We start from the raw sequence: 24,919 nt of genomic DNA on the forward strand, positions 1-24,919 counted from the left end.
CCAATGTATATCCATGAAATGTATAAAATGGTGCAATTAAAGATATCCTGTGGGTGATGATTATAGACATCAAAAAGGTTTAAAAAATGCTATCACCTGGATATCATTAAGAACTTCATATGGTCCAAATTAAGTAATCTTGTGGATATCTATTAAAAGATGTACTATATACACGGAAATTTGGATAGCCAATAAGTTACCCAGAAGATATCAAAATAAGTTGTCCAGAATCTGTCTTTCCCGAAATTGGGATATCATTTAGATATCGTTTGGATAACTTAGTGTTGTTAGGGCTCCCTTTTTTAAAATTAGAGTGTCACTTCTAATATTTTTCTACGACTCTTTTAGTTAAATTTAATTTGTTATATTTAAATGTTAGTGAAATGCCTATACAGACATATAATAATAATATTATATTAATTATATTATAATACATTTAATTATTTAAAAATCATCATATTTAATACATAATTTTTGTTAAAATTAAATCTCCCAATTAATTTCTTTTAAAATAACTAATATTATTATTTATGGTAAAAACACTCCAATGAGTATTCTTACGTAAGTAGGTATAAACGTTTATTAAAAATAACAAAATATTAACTATTACTACCCATTTATAATCGATAGTATTCCGTTTTTGTACTTAATATTGTTTAGAAATTAATATTGATAAATTAATTAATAAAATATATATATACATACAAATAAATATAATATAATATAATTATTATTATAACATTAAATTTAAATCGATACATTCATCATGTTCATAATAATATGTCTATATAGGAAACGTATTAGTTATTATTAACACATAATATTATGTTATCATTAATATTATTTATACAAGTAAGATAGGTACATGATGATTCCAAAACTTTAGTTTATGTTCATTGTCTATATAATAATATTATATTAATATCTAAAATAAAATGTTGAAATTATGATTATAGCAATATTGCTATTTGAACAGCTTATATATCGACATTAGTAAATACTATCGTACTCTTGTAAGAAATTCTAAATTACTAAACATTCTTAAGTATTGACGTCAGTTTACTAATATTTATCTCATTTATAATTTGATATTTGCATTTTTAACACAATTATAATACGAAGAGTTAACACTGATAAAAAGAATAATAATAGTAGGTACTTACATATAATCGGTGCAAAAAAACTTATGATAGAATGATAATGTTCAAATTTTCAAATAAATAAAATAATTGTTTACAATGTGGATATTTTTTGAAAAAAAATATAATAATAAATTCTATTATCAGTTAAAGGTCTAGTGAACTTACGACTGTGCGCTTAATTATTTTGATTATAAATTTGTACGATTAAAATATACATTCTATGTTATTTTAAAGTACACGAGTGAATAAGTGTTTAACTAATTTACTATTAAGTACCTATCTTTCTGAACACGACTCAAGATCGCAACAAACGTGTTGCGTTTTTAAAATAATAATTGTAGTACGATTTTGATGATTTTTACAAAAGCACGTTATACCCAATATTTCTGATGTTATGGAGTTTACTAGGAGTTATAATAATTGATGTAGTATAAAATTATTTATGTGGTATAACAAATTTGTCTGTATTTTAGACAGTTTAAACGGGCAACTCCTGCTTCGATGTACTATAGTACTATACACTACCTACACATTACACACACCGTGGTGCAGTTATTTTTTTTTTTTTTTTTACTTAGCTCGCGCCACGACCGTGGCGCTGGATAAAAATGAAATAAAATATTTGTTTTGTTTCTAACAAACACTAATAGAAATGATAAAATGTAATTAAATAAGTGTAATAAAAAAATCGTTACGCAAGATAGCGTCTCACTATTACTCGTCCATTAATAATTAGTTCTATACGCGACAATAGGGCGAGCCGAGTGAGTCACCCGCATTACGCGAATGCTGCGGTGACCGCACTCATCTGATAGGTTACGGGTCAATACTATAGATATAGTGGTCCAATACAAACCAATTCTAACCGCTCAGCAGTTGCATCTCAGCGGAATACGGTGACATACCGTATAAACGCCCAGGGATCTATCTCGTAACCGTTCTATAGCCTTCAGCCATCGGTCTACAGTTTTTGACCGCCGCCGTATCCGCCACCGACGAGACTGCGAGCTGTCACCGCCGAACTACCGCTACCACCGACGAGGTCTCTACAAGCCATCGTCTATTTAGACAGTAAGTCATCAAAACAACTGTGATTGTAACGTTCTCCGCCCGTAGTTATCTGTGGATGTGGAATGCGGTAAAATTCGTATTATAACGCCCATGCACAGAGAACAAACGGATAACGCCCGTCGATATCGTACCATATTACCGGCACAAGTTAAAACCATTGCTAGTGGAATATTGTAAAATCCGTATTGACGCCTGAGTGTTTTAATCAAAGAAGTAATGGATAATATTATTAAAAAAAATAGCTACGACTCAACACTACCTGCCCGACAAAAAAATAAAACCCTTGATAAGATTTTAGAAACGAGATATTTGCAACTTTTTGGAGAAGACCATTTAAAAGAAGATCTACTAATATTAAACAAGCATGACCACCAACCCAAACAAATACAAAAGCCCACCAAACTTGGAAAAGAAAAAAAAAGATTCAAACAGTAACCTAATACAAATAAATTTTCAATGACATTTTTTCAAGATTTAACACATTCTTCAAAATTTAAACATATTAGTTCGATTTCATACTTATTTTTCAAATTCAAAATTCAAAAAAATAAACTACGAGCTGTCATCACCACTGCCGACTACCGCTACCACCGACGAAATGTCAACTCGCCGCCGATGGGACTCCACGAGCCATCGTCTATTGCCGTCGTCGACAGTAAGCCATAACAATTGTGATTGTAACGTTCTCCATCTGTGGTTATCTGTGAATGTGGAATACGGTTAAGTCCGTGGTGAGTGTTTAACGTGGAGATTACTGTGACGCTGAAATAGGCTAATTAGAACAATAGTAATAATAGTAAATTTTCATTATTTTGATTGTCAGCCCGATAGGCTTTAAATACAAAAAAATTATATATTGTTAGCTAATTTATAATCAAATATGTTTGCGCTGTGCGCGATAAGCGCTCATTAAAATATCATCTTCTCATTTTTATTATCTTATTAAAATATTCTTATTATATTATTCATATATTATTATTATTATTATATTGTTATTATAATATTATCAATTTATTATTATTCCTATATTCATTAATTGCTATACTTGATTACCATTACAATTGTGCGTTCATCGGCGATTGCACTATTGAGGTTTCACAGAACACGAGACCAACCAGGTGTAATCACTAATCGCTGATGAACCAGGTATAAAAGGCCCAACGAAACAATCACACTGATATCATTTACCGTCTTTCCGAATTCGTAGTAAGACCCTACCTAGTAAGACTTACGCGACTAGGAAAGGCGGCCTCAGCCCTCAACTTATCAGACGATTTGTGAATCCGTCAATGGTGCAATTGTTGGAGTTATCTGGCATTGTATTGGCTGACACAACCGTTTGGTAAGTTCCCCTACTGTCGTTTCGTCGTCAGTGCGGCTTACGTACCCATTATCATTTCACTCTTTTATGTACAAATTTAACTTAAACTGTTCTATAATTAAAAATTAACTTTGTATTTAAAAATCTAATCGTTTCGTATGCAAAATGTATATTGAATAAAGTTACGATTGACAAGAACCGAAGCATTTAAATATTTCTTTACATACCTAAGTTATTAGTATTAATAAGTAATATAATAATGACTTACATTATAAGGAAGAACGAAGGGATATAAAATAATTGTCACCGCACCCCAGGCGCAAAGACACACAGTACCGTTTGTAGAAATGGTTAAGGATTGTAATGATATGCTCACTTTCACATATCATGATTGTAAATTTCTAATTTTTATTTAATAAAATAAATAACAGTCGAGTTGTCGCACGCACATAATAAGCCCCAATAAACATCTTAAATAACTAATGAAAGGAACGATTTATATTATTTGGTCACGTAGGATATTATACCTAGTTGTGACAGTGTAGCGCAACATGTGTGATCTATTTCGTGTGCCGCCAGAGACAATGGATGGTCGAGTAAGGGTCTGTGTCGCCGGTGATAAAGACAGTTTCTTGGTAACACAGAGACCTTTGATGAAGCCGCCTGCGACTCTGGCTGGCTTGACCAAGTCATCTCCTTTCATCAGTGCATGAGCACCTTTCTAACAGACAAAAGCAGGAGCACATCACAGATAACCAACACACACTCAAAAGATATTGCGAGCAACAACTGTGCAATTTCACTTTTTTAAAACGAAAATCGATCAGTGTTTAGTAATTTCTTTTAGAGAGTTTAAAATAATTCTTTCTCTCCTTATTACGTCGACTGCGATCATAGACAGCTACGGATAAGGTAAGGTGCATGCGCATCGATATTTATATAGTCGTAATTATATATAGGTATCTTATTCTATTTATTAATTTATTAGATTTTAATAAATTAATAATTCACTTAATATTTAATCAACGGTATACTTGATCGTTCTCCAATCACGACCTCGAGAACCCTCCGACGATCAGGAGGAAGGTAATCGCGCAAATTTAAAATAATAGGTCTTAAGTTAAGATAACTAAAAATATCGAATAACTTATAAATAAATTTAAAGCATTCATTCAAGGCTTGTGTAAATTGTGTTTGCCTTACAATTTATTTAGACCACCTCACTCACATACATACATTGCACTTTACATTCCATAATATTCAAAAACATTAAATAATATATTAATATTATTATTTTTATTTTCAATTTGTTTTGTTTTTCTTTTTTCTTTTCTTTTATTTTTGCGTTATTACAGGATAATGTTTTTCGAAATTTCAGGTCAACAATAGTCGAACAATAAGACGGTCGTCGTGTAACGCTTAGATTGGACAAAAATGGCGACATGTTAAGGGTCGTACAGAGGTGTCGGTAATTTCAAATGTGACAAAAATATATAATACAATCAGTAGACTATTTACAGGGTGGTCGGGTTCAATCCCCCACCCAACCCCAGAACAAAAAAAAAGTGACTTTATGTTAAATAAATATTTTATTATGTGTTAATTAATAATTTAACAATTTAGATAGATTAATCTATATAACTACCTATCTAAGAGATTTTGGTTATTTTGGTGTGGAGTATCGCTGCGTTATCTTAATTGCAATTTGTGTTACTCACATAGGTATTTAAAAATTTTGACTATTTTATAACTATAAAACTAACTTGGAGGTTCTCAAGTTAGTGATACTAAAATAATTATTTCTGATATTCACAGTAAAGAATTGATATTTCCCTGCCAATTTATATTGACCATGTGATACTTTAGATTCAAAACTTCAGAAGAAGCTCTCCCTTCATCCTTACTCCATCTGTAACAAATAATATAGTTTATTATTTTGTACTTTGTGTGTATTTAATATTTATGTAGGTAATTTTTACAACCCCAAAATATCTTTTATAGATATTTTTAATAATATTGTACGTTGTATAATCAGTAATAATGTTTAGCGGATAGTTGGTTATATTCAATTTGAAAGTAAATACTCAATTTACAGAAATTTGGCTCATTATTGTGTTAAAATGTAGAATGCAAATTGCGAATACCTGATAATAACCCAAAATAATATATATGAATGTGCAAAATCAGACATCGAGTACAAAATCATCAAGTAAAAGTAGTTGTTCGATTTTATAGTAAATACAGATTTATACATGTATATAATCCATAATTGATTATATTAAATAAAACAAAAAAAATTAAAAACATGATAACTACCTATCATGTTTAATGTGTTAATCAAAACATACATTATGGAATATTACTTAAAAATATTTATCATAATCTTTCGATAATATTGAATACTTAATAACAATATTATTTTGACATCAAATTTGTTTTTCTATTTATTTTACAACAAATTAAATTCATTTAAAATTTTAAAATTTTATAACATTATGTATTAAGTATATTTTATAGTAGACCTTTTGAAGAGTGGACAATCCCCAATAAGATTTTACATCTCAGAGTCCTTATTAAAAATTAATTCACACATATTCTTTCATTAAAACCTATAATTATAAAATGTATCCCTATAAACTTTTATTTTAGGTAAAAACCTACGTACAGAAAAAAATCTAATAACAATCACAAAATCAATAAATTACACGTTTATGTATCGCTTTAAATTGTCCCTATAGCTGAATTGCCATATAGGTTAATTAACTTACAGTATTCTTTCCTTCCAAAGCTATTCACAGTAAAGAATTCATATTTGCCTGCCAATTAATATTGACCATGTGACACTTTAGATTCAAAAGTCCAGAAGTTGCCCTTCCTTCATCCTTACTCCATCTGTAACAAATAATATACTTTATAATTTTGTACTTTGTGTGTATTTATGTAAGTGATTTTTACAACCCCAAACGATTTTTTATAGATAATTTTTATAATATTGTATGTTGTATAATCAGTCTTATTCTTTAGAGAATAGTTGGTTATATTCAATTTGAAAGTAAATACTCTTTTTACAGAAATTTGGCTCACTGTTGTGTTAAAATGTAAAATGCAAATTGCGAACACCTGATTATAACCCAAAATAATATATAGAAATGTGCAAAATCATCAACTAAAAGAAGTTGTTCGATTTTATAGTAAATACAGATTTATACATGTATATAATCCATAATTGATTATATTAAATAAAACAAAAAAAATTAAAAACATGATAACTACCTATCATGTTAAATGTGTTAATCAACACATACATTATGGAATATTACTTAAAAATATTTATCATAATCTTTCGATAAAATTGAATATAATAAAAATATTATTTTGATATCAAATTTGTTTTTCTATTTATTTTACAACAAATTAAATTCATTTAAAATTTTAAAATTTTATAACATTATGTATTAAGTATATTTTATAGTAGACCTTTTGAAGAGTGGACAATCCCCAATAAGATTTTACATCTCAGAGTCCTTATTAAAAATTATTTCACACATATTCTTTCATTAAAACCTATAATTATAAAATGTATCCCTATAAACTTTTATTTTAGGTAAAAACCTACGTACAGAAAAAAATCTAATAACAATCACAAAATCAATAAATTACACATTTATGTATCGCTTTAAATTGTCCCTATAGCTGAATTATCATATAGGTTAATTAACTTACAGTATTCTTTCCTTCCAAAGCTATTCACAGTAAAGAATTCATATTTGCCTGCCAATTAATATTGACCATGTGACACTTTAGATTCAAAAGTCCAGAAGTTGCCCTTCCTTCATCCTTAGTCCATCTGTAACAAATAATATACTTTATAATTTTGTACTTTGTGTGTATTTATGTAAGTGATTTTTACAACCCCAAACGATTTTTTATAGATATTTTTAATAATATTGTATGTTGTATAATCAGTCTTATTCTTTAGAGAATAGTTGGTTATACTCAATTTGAAAGTAAATACTCTATTTACAGAAATTTGGCTCACTGTTGTGTTAAAATGTAAAATGCAAATTGCGAACAACTGATTATAACCCAAAATAATATATAGAAATGTGCCAAATCATCAACTAAAAGTAGTTGTTCGATTTTATAGTAAATACAGATTTATACATGTATATAATCCATAATTGATTATATTAAATAAAACAAAAAAAATTAAAAACATGATAACTTCCTATCATGTTTAATGTGTTAATCAAAACATACATTATGGAATATTACTTAAAAATATTTATCATAATCTTTCGATAAAATTGAATATAATAAAATATTATTTTGATATCAAATTTGTTTTTCTATTTATTTTACAACAAATTAAATTCATTTAAAATTTTAAAATTTTATAACATTATTTATTAAGTATATTTTATAGTAATCCTTTTGAAGAGTGGACAATCCCCAATAAGATATTTCATCTCAGAGTCCTTGATAAAAATTAATAAACACATATTCTTTCATTAAAACCTATAATTATAAAATGTATTCCTATAAACTTTTATTTTAGGTAAAAACCTACGTACAGAAAAAAATCTAATAACAATCACAATATCAATAAATTACACATTTATGTATCGCTTTAAATTGTCCCTATAGCTGAATTACCATATAGGTTAATTAACTTACAGTATTCTTTCCTTCCAAAGCTATTCACAGTAAAGTATTCATATTTGCCTGCCAATTAATATTGACCATGTGACACTTTAGATTCAAAAGTCCAGAAGTTGCCCTTCCTTCATCCTTAGTCCATCTGTAACAAATAATATACTTTATAATTTTGTACTTTGTGTGTATTTATGTAAGTGATTTTTACAACCCCAAACGATTTCTTATAGATATTTTTAAGAATATTGTATGTTGTATAATCAGTCTTATTCTTTAGAGAATAGTTGGTTATATTCAATTTGAAAGTAAATACTCTATTTACAGAAATTTGGCTCACTGTTGTGTTAAAATGTAAAATGCAAATTGCGAACACCTGATTATAACCCAAAATAATATATAGAAATGTGAAAAATCATCAACTAAAAGTAGTTGTTCGATTTTATAGTAAATACAGATTTATACATGTATATAATCCATAATTGATTATATTAAATAAAACAAAAAAAATTAAAAACATGATAACTACCTATCATGTTTAATGTGTTAATCAAAACATACATTATGGAATATTACTTAAAAATATTTATCATAATCTTTCGATAAAATTGAATATAATAAAAATATTATTTTGATATCAAATTTGTTTTTCTATTTATTTTACAACAAATTAAATTCATTTAAAATTTTAAAATTTTATAACATTATTTATTAAGTATATTTTATAGTAATCCTTTTGAAGAGTGGACAATCCCCAATAAGATATTTCATCTCAGAGTCCTTGATAAAAATTAATAAACACATATTCTTTCATTAAGACCTATAATTATAAAATGTATCCCTATAAACTTTTATTTTAGGTAAAAACCTACGTACAGAAAAAAATCTAATAACAATCACAAAATAAATAAATTACACATTTATGTATCGCTTTAAATTGTCCCTATAGCTGAATTGCCATATAGGTTAATTAACTTACAGTATTCTTTCCTTCCAAAGCTATTCACAGTAAAGAATTCATATTTGCCTGCCAATTAATATTGACCATGTGACACTTTAGATTCAAAAGTCCAGAAGTTGCCCTTCCTTCATCCTTAGTCCATCTGTAACAAATAATATACTTTATAATTTTGTACTTTGTGTGTATTTATGTAAGTGATTTTTACAACCCCAAACGATTTTTTATAGATTATTTTTATAATATTGTATGTTGTATAATCAGTCTTATTCTTTAGAGAATAGTTGGTTATATTCAATTTGAAAGTAAATACTCTATTTACAGAAATTTGGCTCACTATTGTGTTAAAATGTAAAATGTAAATTACGAACACCTGATTATAACCCAAAATAATATATAGGAATGTGCAAAATCATCAAGTAAAAGTAGTTGTTCGATTTTATAGTAAATACAGATTTATACATGTATATAATCCATAATTGATTATATTAAATAAAACAAAAAAAATTAAAAACATGATAACTACCTATCATGTTTAATGTGTTAATCAAAACATACATTATGGAATATTACTTAAAAATATTTATCATAATCTTTCGATAATATTGAATACTTAATAACAATATTATTTTGACATCAAATTTGTTTTTCTATTTATTTTACAACAAATTAAATTCATTTAAAATTTTAAAATTTTATAACATTATTTATTAAGTATATTTTATAGTAGACCTTTTGAAGAGTGGACAAAAGATTTTTTATAGATAATTTTTATAATATTGTATGTTGTATAATCAGTCATATTGTTTAGATGATAGTTGGTTATATTCAATTTGAAAGTAAATTCTCTATTTACAGAAATTTGGCTCACTATTGTGTTAAAATGTAGAATGCAAATTGCGAATACCTGATAATAACCCAAAATAATGTATATAAATGTGCAAATCAGACATCTATCAATTAAATGAAAAATGCAATAAAAGTATTTGCTTGGTTTTATAGGAAATACAGATGTATATATATGTATGTATTCAATCTATAATTGTTAACATAAAAAAAAAAAAAATTGTAAAATGTATACCAACATTTTTTGATTATATGAAATTAGTTCTTTTTATTTTAGTATGTATTCAAATTAAATTTTTTGAAAAAGCAGGTTATTTATCATTATAACCTGAATGAAGTTTTTGTGTTTATCCTTTAATTTGTTTTGTAAATATCAACTAAAATTTTTGTATCAGATATTCTTATCATGTTATTTGCTGATGTATGTATGAAGAACTTTAAAATAACAGAATGTGAAATAAGTGTTAAAAATTGGTTTGAAAATGAAAGTACGCGTTAATCATGAGAAAAGCAATTAAATTTTTGGTTGTTTTTGGGAAAACTGTTTATACCTACAAGTAAACATATCAATGTATTTTGATATTATACAAAACTATGAAATTATAATTGTTTTTTTAATATAATAGACATTAGTATATCATAGTATCATACAAAAAAAACATTGAGATACTTAAAAATATGCCCTTAAAATTTTATTTTTTAAATTATAATTTATGAAACACATTTTGTGCTCACTAAGCAAATCACTTGATCAACCAGAATAATTATACAAATGCATACAAATCCACACTATACTTATAATGGTATTATAGAACAAAATAATATTGATTCTTTGTCTGTCGCACCAAATTATCCAATTGTTAAAAACGAAATTAATTATGACCCTTTAGTTAATAAATCAATTGATGAAACTTATTAAGAAATTATTTTTAATAATTAAAAAAATATAAAAGATAATTTTGTTTATGTAAAAACCATGGTACAGTAAAAGTAATAAACATAATTATATTCTCAAAGTTAGGTTATTTTCAAACAATGACCTAGGTATTGGACTTATAACTATATTATCTTTTACTAAATCCAAATTTCTGCAGCAAGTTTTACTTTCCAAAATACACCAATAATTATACATTTGAACTGTGCAAGATTACGGTTTTCACACAACTAACAGACTTAACGAGTAATACAAGTAAAATGTTTCCTTTCACTTGCGTCACATTTATCGACAATCTTCGGGAACGGCACCAATGACAAATAATTGTATAAGTATGGCAATCAAACAGAATAGCAAGTGTAATCACAAACCACCAGCACCAAATATTGGCCAAGTACTAAGTGGAAATCCGGCTTTACAAATAAATAAATATTGGAGCAAAATCAAAATTTTAGATTAACATTTCCTACTTAACCTTTAATAAAATAAGACATTCTAAACAATATAGTTACTGAAAACAATTTAATTATATAAAATAAAATAAATACAAACCCAGTATCCAGCTAATTGTTTGATTTAACCGAACAATTTCAGCTTTTTATTCTCAAAAACATCGGTGTTTATTCATGAAAGCATCAGTGTCTGGTTATTATGTGTTGAATGTTTTCTGAAAGTCTACCTTTTCAGTAAACACACGGTGAACAATATAAATTGTGTAAGCTAGAATAAAAATGTAGATTATAATATTATAAACTATGTAATGTAGACGACCGAAACTGATCACATTAAGTAATAATACTTTACTTACCTACAACTAGTACAACTGCGTGTATACAATAGAAATAATAACGGTGAATTTGAACGGCTTGATTTTAATTTCACGATTTACAATTTACGAGACACAATCCTTACAGCGGTTTTCGTTATTGAACTATTTCAGTGCCCATCTATTAAGTCGTATTGAATGTTGAACACAATACTAAATAGAAACACTATAATACACGCGTACACGATTATAGAGAATATTAAAGACAAAGGCCGAAGTGTCAAGACATGTGCTCTATAACGTGCGCGTCACTGCAAATAATAATAATAATAAGTAATAACGCTCGCCAGTCGCCACAATTATTGTTATCGACGTAACAGTCAGTGCAGCTGCTGTCGTACCTGCCTGCAAGTTGGTCGAATGGTGCAACTTGTACCCGGCCCCGACGCCTCGCCGACTATACGTTTATTCCCGCTGATACGATATCGTATGTACGATATTATCTTAAATCATGGCACTTACCACAGACTTGTGAAATATTATAAAAAAAAAAATATAAATATATATACATATATATATCAGATGTGATATGTACACGTTTAAAAAACAAGCCACCGTTTTATCCATGTTCTGTAAATTTCTTATTCCATGTGAGGTGGTGAGGTGTAGTATAGTCTTGTCTCTCTCGCCACATTATGTTAATATTTCAAAAAGTACAGACAGGGGCCACAGTGGTAGGAATGCGCAGTCCAATAAGTCCACATACTATTGATATGTATAGTGGGCCCTACCGTTTACCTGATAATGTGACCAAAAATATTTAATGGAACAAAAAAAAAAAAAAGAAATGATAAATAATAGCTGAGAATGATCATTTTAGTTAATATGTAGGTAGATACGTAGACGGTAATTAATAGTTAATTTAACATATTGTAATGTCTTTAGTATGAGACGCTCGTATCTACAGCACTGTGTTGAAGTCTGCGGTCCGGCGTTTCTCGTCGTCTACACATTTAGTGTGCATTTTGATTTTAATTATTATAATAAACGTTTTCCCAGCATTTACATTTTACACCATTTTGTTTTACGTCTTTTGTAACTGAGCGACTTAGCTCTCAAGCACTTATTTTGTCTAGATCGGTTCCTAGGTCCGATAAATCACTTCCATGCAAGCCAAAACCATGGCTAATCAACTTGGTACGTCGTAAAGTCGATCCAACTAGCGTCAGGCCTACATCACACTGTCTCCTAGTGACCTAGTATCATGTTAACTTTGGGCGTGATTCAAATATATTGGAGACTAGCTTACGTTATAAATCACAGAATTATACTCACAAGACTTACATTAATACGTTTAAAGATATCAATGATATGCGTATCACGGCAAAAAAAATTGTAGATATAGATCGAAGGACGTCAAAAAGTCACCTGACAAATAGCCAATAACGACAAAAGCCCGTTTGACAAATCACCATTATCATAGTTCGACAAAATGCCACCCGTCAAAAAAATATGATAACTAACTGACGCAAAATTTGCCACTATGTGCAGACCTACTAAACTTGGTGATACGTCAATGGACAAAAGTTTATAGGTACCTCAGGCCGAAAAAACGTCTGTTCTCACTGTTCTTAAAAATATATATTTTTTTTTTTTTAATGGCATTCAAATTTAACAAACATTTTGTTGTTTAACTCCTCAAGACCAACAAGATCTCAATCATGAAGTACATTCAAAATTTCAAAATTATCGTAGTACTATACAGTATACAACAAAGCTGTTATTTCAATCTATTAATCTATTATACTTAAAATTTAAATAAAAATAAAGAAAGGGAAGAACAACCTTCCAACCAGCTGTCAACTGCTGAACCACAATAAAAGAATGTTCAGATTCCGAATATTGAAATTATTTTTTACGTTCTCCATTTGACCACACTGTCTCGCCGTCTCGAATATAAACAACTTATAAACCGCCTAATCTCTTGTTTCGTTGTGTTTATGCCTGCCGTCTGACACAGTGATATTCTTGATTCCGATTTTCTATTTAATGTTTTTAAGAATTAAAGTACTTGTTATTCGTCACATTACTCTTGAATTTGATTTTGTCTGATCCGTTCTTTTTTTATTATACATTTTCTCTTTACACTTTACAGTTTACACATTTGTACGTATTGCATTATCATCTCTTAAGGTAAGACACTACCTACTGCTATTTAAATTTATTTTCTAAATCCATATTGAATATATAATAATAAACGTGGCTCTAAAAAATACCCCCATAGCCGTTCATTTTGCTATGACGCCGAAATAGACGATTAATTTAGTTAATGTAATTTTTTGTTAATAAGACGTTCAGTGACGTACATAGTAATTATTTTCAATACGGGCCAATTTACCACCTTCATGGGAGCATATATAGCTACAACATTATTTAAGTGGCTGGGTGATTTTAATTATGATATAAATAATACAAATAGAAAAATTTTAATTTATAAATACATATTATTTATTATTACATTATACATTTATATACAATGTGTCCCGGGGCGAAGTGACCAGCCGCCGTCATATGAAAGTATACCTAAAATGACGAAGAAATAACCTTTAAAGTGGGGGTCTAACTCTTTTTTTTTTTTTGAGTTATGGGCAATTTAAGTTTTTTTAAACCAAACAAAAACTACCACGGATTTTTTTATGTTTCTCCGAAACTTTTCAACATTTTAACATAATTTTTTTTTTGTTTTAAAGCTATTTAATTGTCCTTTCAACCAACATACGCAATTAAACCAAAATTATGTAAATTATTATTATTGAATTGAAAAAATTAAATTTTTTTATCAAAAGTTGGAATTTTTAAAAATAAAACTCGTATTACTCAAAATAATTCAATATTTAGTATGGGTTATTTTGGTTGTGTATTATTCTACAGAATAATACCTTGATTACCTTATAAGTTTGGTTTTCATATCTTTCATAATCGCAGAGTTATACGCAGCTAAACATTACAGGTCTTTTGTGATTTTAATTATTGGCAATTTATTTTATGATAATTTTAGGTGATATAAATAATGTAAGAAGTCAATTTTTTTTAAAAATAAAATAAAAATAAAGTAGTTTAATAATAATAACAATTAAATAACAAGGAAATAAATGTTATGTTTATTTGATTAATTAATAAGATTTTCAAAGTGTTCCCCACCTAACTGCAAACAAGCTTGAGCTCTAAATGAAACACTTTGTGTAGTCCTTTGTATTTCAGCATGATTTTGTCGTATTTCTTCTGCTGCTATCGCCCCTAATGAGTTTATGCCTAAGTTATACTTGATGTTTAGAAAAATTATAAATTGCCAATAATTAAAATCACAAAAGACCTGTAATGTTTAGCTGCTTATAACTCTGCGATTATGAAAGATATGAAAACCAAACTTATAAGGTATTCAAGGTATTATTCTGTAGAATAATACACAATCAAAATAACCCATACTAAATATTGAATTATTTTGAGTAATACGAGATTTATTTTTAAAAATTCCAACTTTTGATAAAAAAATTTAATTTTTTCAATTTAATAATAATAATTTACATAATTTTGGTTTAATTGCGTATGTTGGTTGAAAGGACAATTAAATAGCTTTAAAACAAAAAAAAAATTATGTTAAAATGTTGAAAAGTTTCGGAGAACATAAAAAAATCCGTGGTAGTTTTTGTTTGGTTTAAAAAAACTTAAATTGCCCATAACTCAAAAAAAAAAAGAGTTAGACCCCCACTTTAAAGGTTATTTCTTCGTCATTTTAGGTATACTTTCATATGACAGCGGCCGGTCACTTCGCCCCGGGACACATTGTATAATATAATAAATTAAGCCTTAAAACACTAGGTTAACTAATATTTTTGAAAAATCCACAAGGAGACGTTTAACAGATTCCTCATTTAAATTTTATGTAATATTCATTTTTCTATTTTTTTTAATAAACATACTGATAATTTCATCTTTATTAAGTTGGAATATTACGATGAATTGTGTTCAACGCAAGGCCTGACAGTCTAACGTTTCTTTGTTGATTCCTCAAAAACGTTTTAAATTGACCTAGTGTTGAAAAACTCTTTTTAACAGATGTAGGAGTAACAGGTATGGTACATTATATTTTCAACCTCATTTTCAATAGAACATGTATTGTGGGAAATTCATCTTTGTTAAACTTTTTAAAGCTTTCATAGTATTTTTTGGATTGCTGTCAGATGAGTTTAAAGAAAACAGTTTCCATTTACTTTTCCACAGTCTCCATTCACCTTCAATAATTGATAGATTATAATTATCTTCAAAATCCTGATACCGTGGTATCAGTCAGTAATATAAAATGTTAAAAATTAAAAACAACGTAAGTACGGGTCATAGTCGATGGTTATGTAAATAATATATACGAGTATTATGCATATAAAGCAAACTGCTTTATAAAATGTTTTTGATTGAATCTGATATTTCACTATAGACCTGGACCTAGGGGCCTCCTCTATATTTGCCACTGAAGATGCTTCTCATTAGGTCATATTGCATAATACATTTTAACTAGGTAATTAATAATTATAAATTATAATATTTCAATTATGGTTGTTATTTATTGGATTTTTTTTTTTATTTTAACTACCATATAAAAGAAATAAATTAAACAATATTATACTTAACTAAGAGAACTATCCATAGTTTTATTTATTTATAGTCAAATACGACAATTTTATACTTTCAATATAACAAACAATAAAACTCCTCAATCGATAATTACAAGTTTAAATATGTTTATTGATAACTTTTATTAGCTAATTTACTATTATATCTGTATCAAACATAAGGTTTCAAGCTTTTTGTATGAGTAGTGTTGAACTGATTAGTTTGTAATTGTATTTTTCTATTTAAGCTTAGGCTCTTTGTTTTGTGTTTTTCAGTGTCAAGCCGATTCCTATATTATTAATTATTTAGTTTCCACGTAACAATTATAAATAATTTTATAAACATTATATAATAATGGATACCCATGCTAATTTTAATGAAAATGAGGAATCAATTGAATGCTGTAAATCTAATATTAAACTAATAGTTGATATGATTACATTTGGAAAAGGCACTCTGTATGTTACTGAAAGTAAACTTTACTGGAAGAATAATGCTAATAGTCAAGTAATTAGTATTAATTATGATATTATGTGTAAATATAATGTATCTCGCCATCCAGAAGTACGTAAAAAAAAGCCTTATCTGCAAATGATAGTTGATTTTAATTATATACCTGATGAAATTGATCAACAAGAAGATGAGGAAGATGAAAAATTTAAATCTATAATTAAACTAGTACCTGATAACCCAGAATGTCTAAATGAAATATTTGAAGCAATTGCAAGTATCCAGCCATTACATTTTAGTGATAATGTTGACGATGAAGAAAGTGAAAGTGATGAACATGAAGACTCTGATAAAAATTCTAATACTACTATTACTTCAACTGGCGCTCAAGAAGATCAAGAAGCAGGCTCTACTGATATCTCTAATCAATATCATAAATTAGATGAAAAAAGTGATGTAAAAGAAAATCCAGTAAGTTGAAATTACATGAAATATAATAATGTAACTTAATAAATTGTTGTTAAATTTGAGTAATAATTCAAAACATTAACATTAGGCTTTACTTTTATTTTACTCAAAAGTCAAATGTAAATGTTGTGAATGTAAATCATATATATCAGTTTAAAAATTGTTTAATTTTTCAGGTAAATTCAATCAAAGGTCTAGATGTTCCACATTCTCCTAGTGATTCTTTAGATGATAATGAGTATTCACACGATTCAGAAAATGATGACTTAGAATTAAATAATAGTAAATCATCTACTTCGTGCTCTAATGTATCATCAAGGGCATCATTACATTCTGACATGGATTTAGCCTCTGCATCCGAAGATGATATTTTATTACAAGATGAAGAAGTATTAATTAGGTCACCTTCTTCATACTTAGAAATATCATCAAGGGCACCATTACATTCTGAAGGGGTTTTAGCCACTGCATTCGAAGATGATATTTTATTACAAGATGAAGAAGTATTAATTAATGAAAGAAAGCGAAAATTTGAAGATTTACCAGAACAAGAAGAGAAGCCTACTAAGATACGTAAACTGTGGAACTTCATGAAATATCCTTTTCAAAAAATAACTTCATTTAGTACTTCAATAAGTGAAAATGAACCAAATACTTCCATAACTGAAGCCATAGCTGGGAAAAAGAATTCCTTAGAACCAGAGACTGCTGTTTGTGAAAACAATAGTGATATTGTAAAACCTGTAGAAGAAACCTCTCAAAATAATTCTGAGACAGATGGAGAAAATGAGGATACTTCACAAAAATTCTGTAAAATAATGTAATAGATGCAAAAAGATATAAATTGACTATTGCAATATTCTTGTTTTAAACAAGTGTATATTCATATTAGTTAAATAATACATTTAATATTTTAGCTGTATTGACTCAGTTAGTCAAATAAAACTAGGCCCCACAAAATTTGATTTTTTATTTTATACAATTTTTATTTTATGACCATTTATAATCAAATTAACATTTGTATCTAATATCCTAAAAAGATATTTGTGTTTCGAAATTACTAAAGAAGTACATTTTTTTTAATATATCAAAAACTAAATTTGATTCCATCATTTAATGTTTTTTCTTGCATATTTAAGTACAGTATTATGTTTTAAACAGTTTAAATATGAATAATTGTTAATAAATGTATGTTAAATTACAATAAGTATTATCTATTTGAAATCAACATATATTTATGCGCCAGACATAATTCATTTTTACTATGCTTACCTTTTAATTATGTTATCGTTGATTGTAATTCATAATTATTATTTTTTAAAACAATAACCTTAGAAAAATTGATTTGATTATTTTGTCACTATCTATAATGATATTGCCTAGTGTTTGTTAAGACATATGGTACCATATAATATAAAATAAATTCGGTTAAAATTTATTAGTTAAGGAAAATTATGGAATTAATCAGGTTTTCAAATACTTTTTTTCATCTTTTATTTATTTAAAATGTGCATAATTTTTATTTAAACTAATATGTTATCTACAGTTTAAATTGTATTGACATTTTATTCATTTAAAATTATTTAGTTTGTTTTTATGTATACTACTAATTATTTTTCATGTGTTTATTATAAGTATTTATTGTAATTCATAATTATTTTTTTTCAACAATAACCTTAGAAAAATTGATGTGATTATTTTGTCACTATCCATAAGGATATTGTCTAGTGTTTGTTAAGATATATTGGTACCATATAGTATAAATAAATTTGGTTAAAATTTATTAGTTATAGAAAATTATAAAATTAATCAGGTTTTCAAATAATTTTTTCTATTTTTTATTTATTTAAAATGTGTGTAGTTGTATTTAAACTAATATGGTATTTACAGTATAAATTGTATTGATATTTGGTTCATTTAAAATTATTTAGTTCGTTTTTATGTATACTACAAATTATTTTTCATGTGTTTATTATAAGTATTTATTGTAATTCATAATTATTTTTTTTCAACAATAACCTTAGAAAAATTGATGTGATTATTTTGTCACTATCCATAAGGATATTGTCTAGTGTTTGTTAAGATATATTGGTACCATATAGTATAAATAAATTTGGTTAAAATGTATTAGTTATAGAAAATTATAGAATTAATCAGGTTTTCAAATAATTTTTTCTATTTTTTATTTTTTTTAAATGTGTGTAGTTGTATTTAAACTAATATGGTATTTACAGTATAAATTGTATTGATATTTGGTTCATTTAAAATTATTTAGTTTGTTTTTATGTATACTAATAATTATTTTTCATGTGTTTATTATAAGTATTTATTGTAATTCATAATTATTTTTTTTCAACGATAACCTTAGAAAAATTGATGTGATTATTTTGTCACTATCCATAAGGATATTGTCTAGTGTTTGTTAAGATATATTGGTACCATATAGTATAAACTAATTTGGTTAAAATTTATTAGTTATAGAAAATTATAGAATTAGTCAGGTTTTCAAATACTTTTTTTCATTTTTTATTTATTTAAAAAGTGTGTAATTTTTATTTAAACTAATATGGTATTTACAGTTTAAATTGTATTGACATTTAATTAATTTAAAATTATTTAATGTATACTACTAATTATTTTTCATGGGTTTATTATAAGTATTAAAATAAGGAATAATATTTCTTTATATTCTAAAATATTTTTTTAAGTACGTCAAACATGATTTTTGAATATTGGATTTTATAATATACCGTTATATGTTGTAGTTCAGGGGTCACCAGCTAGTCAATAATGATACACTGATCAATCTTTCTAAGAATATAGGTCGATCGTTTAAAATTAATTTTAATAACTTGTTTGAAAAGTTTGGTGACTCCTGTTATAGTTGATATTACCTTGTGCCATAAAAATGTAATGTCCCTTAATATTGTTTATCTTGGTTACACATTTACAGTAGGTACAGTATTAAATAATAACAGAAGAAATAATACATGTTAGATAAGTTTTTCAGTCAGCTGTGTATTTTATTAATTTTTATAAACCCTTGTATTCAATATAATATTGATGTAAATACAATTTTTATAAATATTATTGTGGTTATTTTGTTTCAAACATTTTGTTTAATTATAGTATAAAATGATTCAATTATTGAGTATGAGCATAGATTCATCTATTATCTATGAGTATGAGTTACACACTTAATAATGTAAACATTCTTAGTACAGTAAAAACTCGATTAACCATCACTGTCGGGACTGGGACAATGACAGTTAATCAAATAGACAATTAACAGTAATACAATAATACATAACATAATTTTTCAATACTTTATCATGTCATAAATTGTATTGCCAATATTAAGTAATATACTATAGAAATTTGTTATTTAATATATTTCAAAAAGTATGCCCTAAATCAAATTGAATGATTCAGGCATCAATGCTATTTTATATCATTTGATACAAACTTATATTGTTTAAATATATTATATAATATTTTCTATTTGTTCATTGACAATAGGTTCGGCTTATTACATGCAACATAACATTAAGTAATGGTGTTGGCAAAAAATGGTCAAATATTTTTCGTTTAAAATGTAATGGTTCTGAATAATAGTAGGTAGTTCAGCAAAATAATTTTCCAAGAGAAAATAAAAAATATTTTAACTAACCACAAAGGTGTAACAAAATAAGTATAGGAGTTAGTTTTATTATTAAATCTATACATTATTTTTTTTTTATTAATTGTACCTGCACCCTACATTAAAATGTATTCAATGTGCCACTCACAATTCACAAATAGTGGTTTAAACAGTGTTGAATGAAATAAACCCAATAATTGTTAATAACTAAAAAAAAAATTTTATGTATTAAATATCAAATATGTAAAAAATAGTTGAAAATTGCTCATCTCCAAGTTTATTTAGATTTAATTTAATGATTGTTTAACTCAATGTCCAGCGGTCATTGCTACATGTCAAAATATAAATATTAGATTCCTGTAAAGTATCATTTATGATTAACTGTTAGCAGTATAACACTTAGTCTTAATAATTGTTGTACTAAATCTTAATAATTTTAGTAAATTAAATTTGCTGATTTCTTAACCCAAACTAAAAATAGTTTAAATAAGCCATTTCTCAGAAATTACACAATCTCAATAAATATATATAAATCATTATGAAATTGTTTACACGCTGTATATTAGATTTCAATAAAACTACAGTATTAATTTTTATTATCTAAGAATGTGCCATAAAAATATCTTATTGAATGTCAAAAAATGAATAGACCCCAAAATTATTTAATTAATACATCAATTGGTGAGTTGGTCAGTATATAGTATTTAGGATTGTACATTTTTTCCTCATTCATCTAATACTAAAAAATATTATTACTCACTAGTTCAGTGGTTCTTAACCGGTGTTCCGTGGACTTAATATAAGTGTTCCGACAAAATTTTAAAACCAATAGAAAAAATTTTATTTAGTATTTCTATTTTCATTTTCTTAACATTTTGACTTTTAAAACAAAACACAATGATATAAGTAAGACGTTTTCCTGACATATTTGCAAACTGTTTTATGTTATACATTTATTGTTTAATATATTAAACAATTAAAAATTAATTTACTTACTGTTTTATTTTACGGCTGTGTTCCGTAAAATCCTCATAAAATGTTAAGTGTTCCGTCATTCGAAAAAGGTTAAGAACCACTGCACTAGTTCATTTTAATCATTTTTGTACTAAACCAGCATTATTTAGTTTCAAATAATGAGAAATATTAAATATTTATTAAAATTGCAATTTATAATAAAAATTAAAAAATTAAATTTAAGGTACAATATTATAAAGTAGTAAATATGTAACTACTAAAAATATTCATGCAACTAATGGTTAACTGGTATTCAATTGTACTTAAAGCACTACAACAACTTATACTCGTACAAAATAATAGCGAATTCAATTAGAACACCAATTTGTATAGGACATTAATAGTATTACCAATATGAATAGTGAAGGTTATAACCTATAAGTTGATGGAATCTTTCTTTGTAACACTTAACCTATCTGAAAATATGTATTAAAAAATATTGCATATTAAGTAACAAGAAACCAACTAAATAATTAAAAAAAATCTTTTTGCATAGAAAATCCTAACATTTAACACAAGTTAAATAAATGATCAATAATTTTTTTGTTAAATAAAGTTCAAAACAAAATTTATGTTTACTTTAACTGACCTCCAAAAAATCCTTGACAAGAATTTTTTATTGTATTAGATAATAATATCACTTCACAATAACATCTTAACATGCATGGTAATAAATATCTTTCAAAGCATAAAATGCTTCAGCTTTTCCACAGTTAAATCTTTAAAACGATTATGATAAAAATTAATGTTTATTTTTGACATAAACAATCTATATAAATTAGCACAATAAGTTTCTATGACAAGAGTAATATATGACATAACAGGTATAATAAATTATAAATATCCACCTATTCGAAACTCTTGGCTAATTTATTAATTTTTTTCTTTTTTATTATGATATTAAAATTTAAAATAGGTCACTGCACAACATCCTTTTTAACATGCGATTAGGATTACAAAGGAGTGTAAGAATAGACAGTTTTTTTATAAGAGGATTAGGATGAGTTTGAAATTGTTTATGGAAGGAGTAATATATTTTAGAACATTTGAATTATATTAGTGTTAAACATTTAATCCACGCCCCATATTTAAAATTATGTCCAAATTGTTTTAAGTAAACAAAAAAAAAAAAAAACTTATCTTAAATTATCAATTTTCAATGTCTGTAATGCATAGAATATTTTTATTTTATGCTGTGTTTGAAGATCAGAAAATCAATTAAATCAATTGAAATTTACAAATTTCTTGAATTTTAATATTTTATATATAAAATAAAAAAGCGGGCAAGTGGGTACCGTTCTGCTGTATATTAGGGGGTAGGGTGGACCTCGGACTAGGGACTAGGGTAGGTTAAATGTGAATGCAATGATAGGTATCATTGTATACGAAAAACGATTCTGAACGAAGATGATTTGTCAGCCTAGGATATAACTTCCAGTGGTTGGTGAAAAAGGTGGTTTATGTTTTAATGGCCTAAATACGCCAAAATTTAAGTTCTTTTATAATTATTGTAAGCTAAACTTATGAAAAATCTTGTATTCAATTTTCAACTCTTAGCTACCTATACAAACATTTTTATGAATTATACCTACAAAATAATTTGCAAATATTCATAATTTTGACGAATTTTCGTCAAAATTTGAACTTCAAATGCTAATAAAAAAAAATTGTGCCTATGTATTCTTATAATTTTTTAATCACTATAAGAATAACATATGAGGAACTTTGTATACAATTTTCAAGTATTTTGATAGGGCCAAAAAATTTTTATTGACACTTCAAAAAAAAATTTTCAGAAAAATTGAAAATTTCAGTTGTCTATAAATAGCTCAAAAAAAACTCAAAATATTTTGAAAATTAAATAATGTAAGGAAAACCCCAATCTAAGTAACTGGTAAGATTTTCAAGTATCTACTACTTATACTTTTTGAATAATAACAAATATTTAAAATCGTTTGAGGATAAATCGTTATCGTTCCGCGATTTCGTAAAAATTTAAAATTCAAACACACTTAAAAATTTTCTTATAATGATGCTTTGAGTTTTCTCTATAGATACTTGAAGGAAAATTTATGGAACACTTAGTGTTGTATTTTCAATTCTTAGTTATTAACACAAAAAATTTTATGATTTTTCAACTTCAAAATTACTTGCAAATTTTCGTGTTTTCGACAGATTTCGTAAAAATTTGAACTATAAACGCTTATAAAAAAAAATTGTGACTAACGATTTTTAATTTTTTTTAGCTACAATAAAAACAACTCATAAATAACCTTGTATTCAATTTTCAATACTTTTTGGTCATCCAAAAATTTTTTATCGACACTTTAAAAAAAATTTCTCAAAAAAATCGAAAATTTCAGTGGTCTATAAATAACTCAAAAAAGTCAAATTTTTTTGAAAATTTAACTATATACGGATACCACTGGCATTAACATTTGGTGAAAATTTCAAGTATTTACAGTGATTAGTTTTTGAATTACAACCATATAAAAAAATCGATTCGGTCGAAAACTGGTTTTGCCGTTTTCCGTCATTTTTTTTTTTTTGTTTTTCTCGATTTTTTTAAAAACTATTGGAAAATGTGTACTTTTTACCTGTATAATGCACCAAGGATATTCACATTTCCATCGGAAACCACCCGAGAAGTTTGAAATTGAAGCATTATTTCGACTAGTTATGCTGTACACAGACACACACACAAAAAAAAAAAAACACATCATTGTAAAATCAATACATTTATCACTTCGTTCAAAATCTAAAATTAAACCTAGATAAAAAAAAATTACGAATGGCAATTTCTGTTAATGAAGTTAGTGTCAAACTAACTGCTGCGCTTAAATAAAGATAAAATGGATAAATTAATTATAACAAAATAGATAATCATAGATAAGCCAATTGTTATTTTTATTTCTTTTCTTTAATAAATAAATAAGTTTATAAATATTTCTATATTTAATTACCAGTCATGTGTATGAAAAGCAGCAT

General features: G+C 26.5%; 1 protein-coding gene and 1 long non-coding RNA gene across 4 annotated transcripts; one reads left to right on the forward strand and one right to left on the reverse strand.

The window, feature by feature from the left end:
* Positions 1–5,171: 5,171 nt before the first annotated feature.
* On the reverse strand, positions 5,172–9,310 carry LOC126551810 (uncharacterized). Of its 2 annotated transcripts, XR_007605697.1 has the most exons (5): positions 9,167–9,310; positions 8,212–8,335; positions 7,258–7,381; positions 6,303–6,426; positions 5,172–5,443 (listed from the first exon to the last, which is right to left on the reverse strand). It is a non-coding gene; the product is annotated as an uncharacterized LOC126551810 (long non-coding RNA). The 2 variants fall into 2 exon arrangements; XR_007605698.1 differs by lacking the exon at positions 8,212–8,335 and having other exon boundaries at positions 5,174–5,443.
* A 4,380-nt stretch (positions 9,311–13,690) lies between these two features.
* LOC114128992 (uncharacterized) lies at positions 13,691–18,236 on the forward strand. 2 transcript variants are annotated; one of them, XM_050207669.1, is made up of 4 exons: positions 13,691–13,884; positions 15,694–16,072; positions 16,635–17,280; positions 17,454–18,236. In XM_050207669.1, the coding sequence occupies exons 3-4, from the start codon at positions 16,714–16,716 to the stop codon at positions 18,099–18,101; spliced, it is 1,215 nt and encodes a 404-aa protein (XP_050063626.1). In that variant the 5' UTR covers positions 13,691–13,884; positions 15,694–16,072; positions 16,635–16,713; the 3' UTR covers positions 18,102–18,236. The 2 variants fall into 2 exon arrangements, with proteins under 2 accessions (XP_050063626.1, XP_050063625.1); XM_050207668.1 differs by lacking the exon at positions 15,694–16,072.
* Positions 18,237–24,919: the final 6,683 nt, after the last annotated feature.

This window comes from Aphis gossypii, chromosome X, assembly GCF_020184175.1.
Source record: "Aphis gossypii isolate Hap1 chromosome X, ASM2018417v2, whole genome shotgun sequence".
Taxonomy (NCBI): Eukaryota; Metazoa; Arthropoda; class Insecta; order Hemiptera; family Aphididae; genus Aphis; species Aphis gossypii.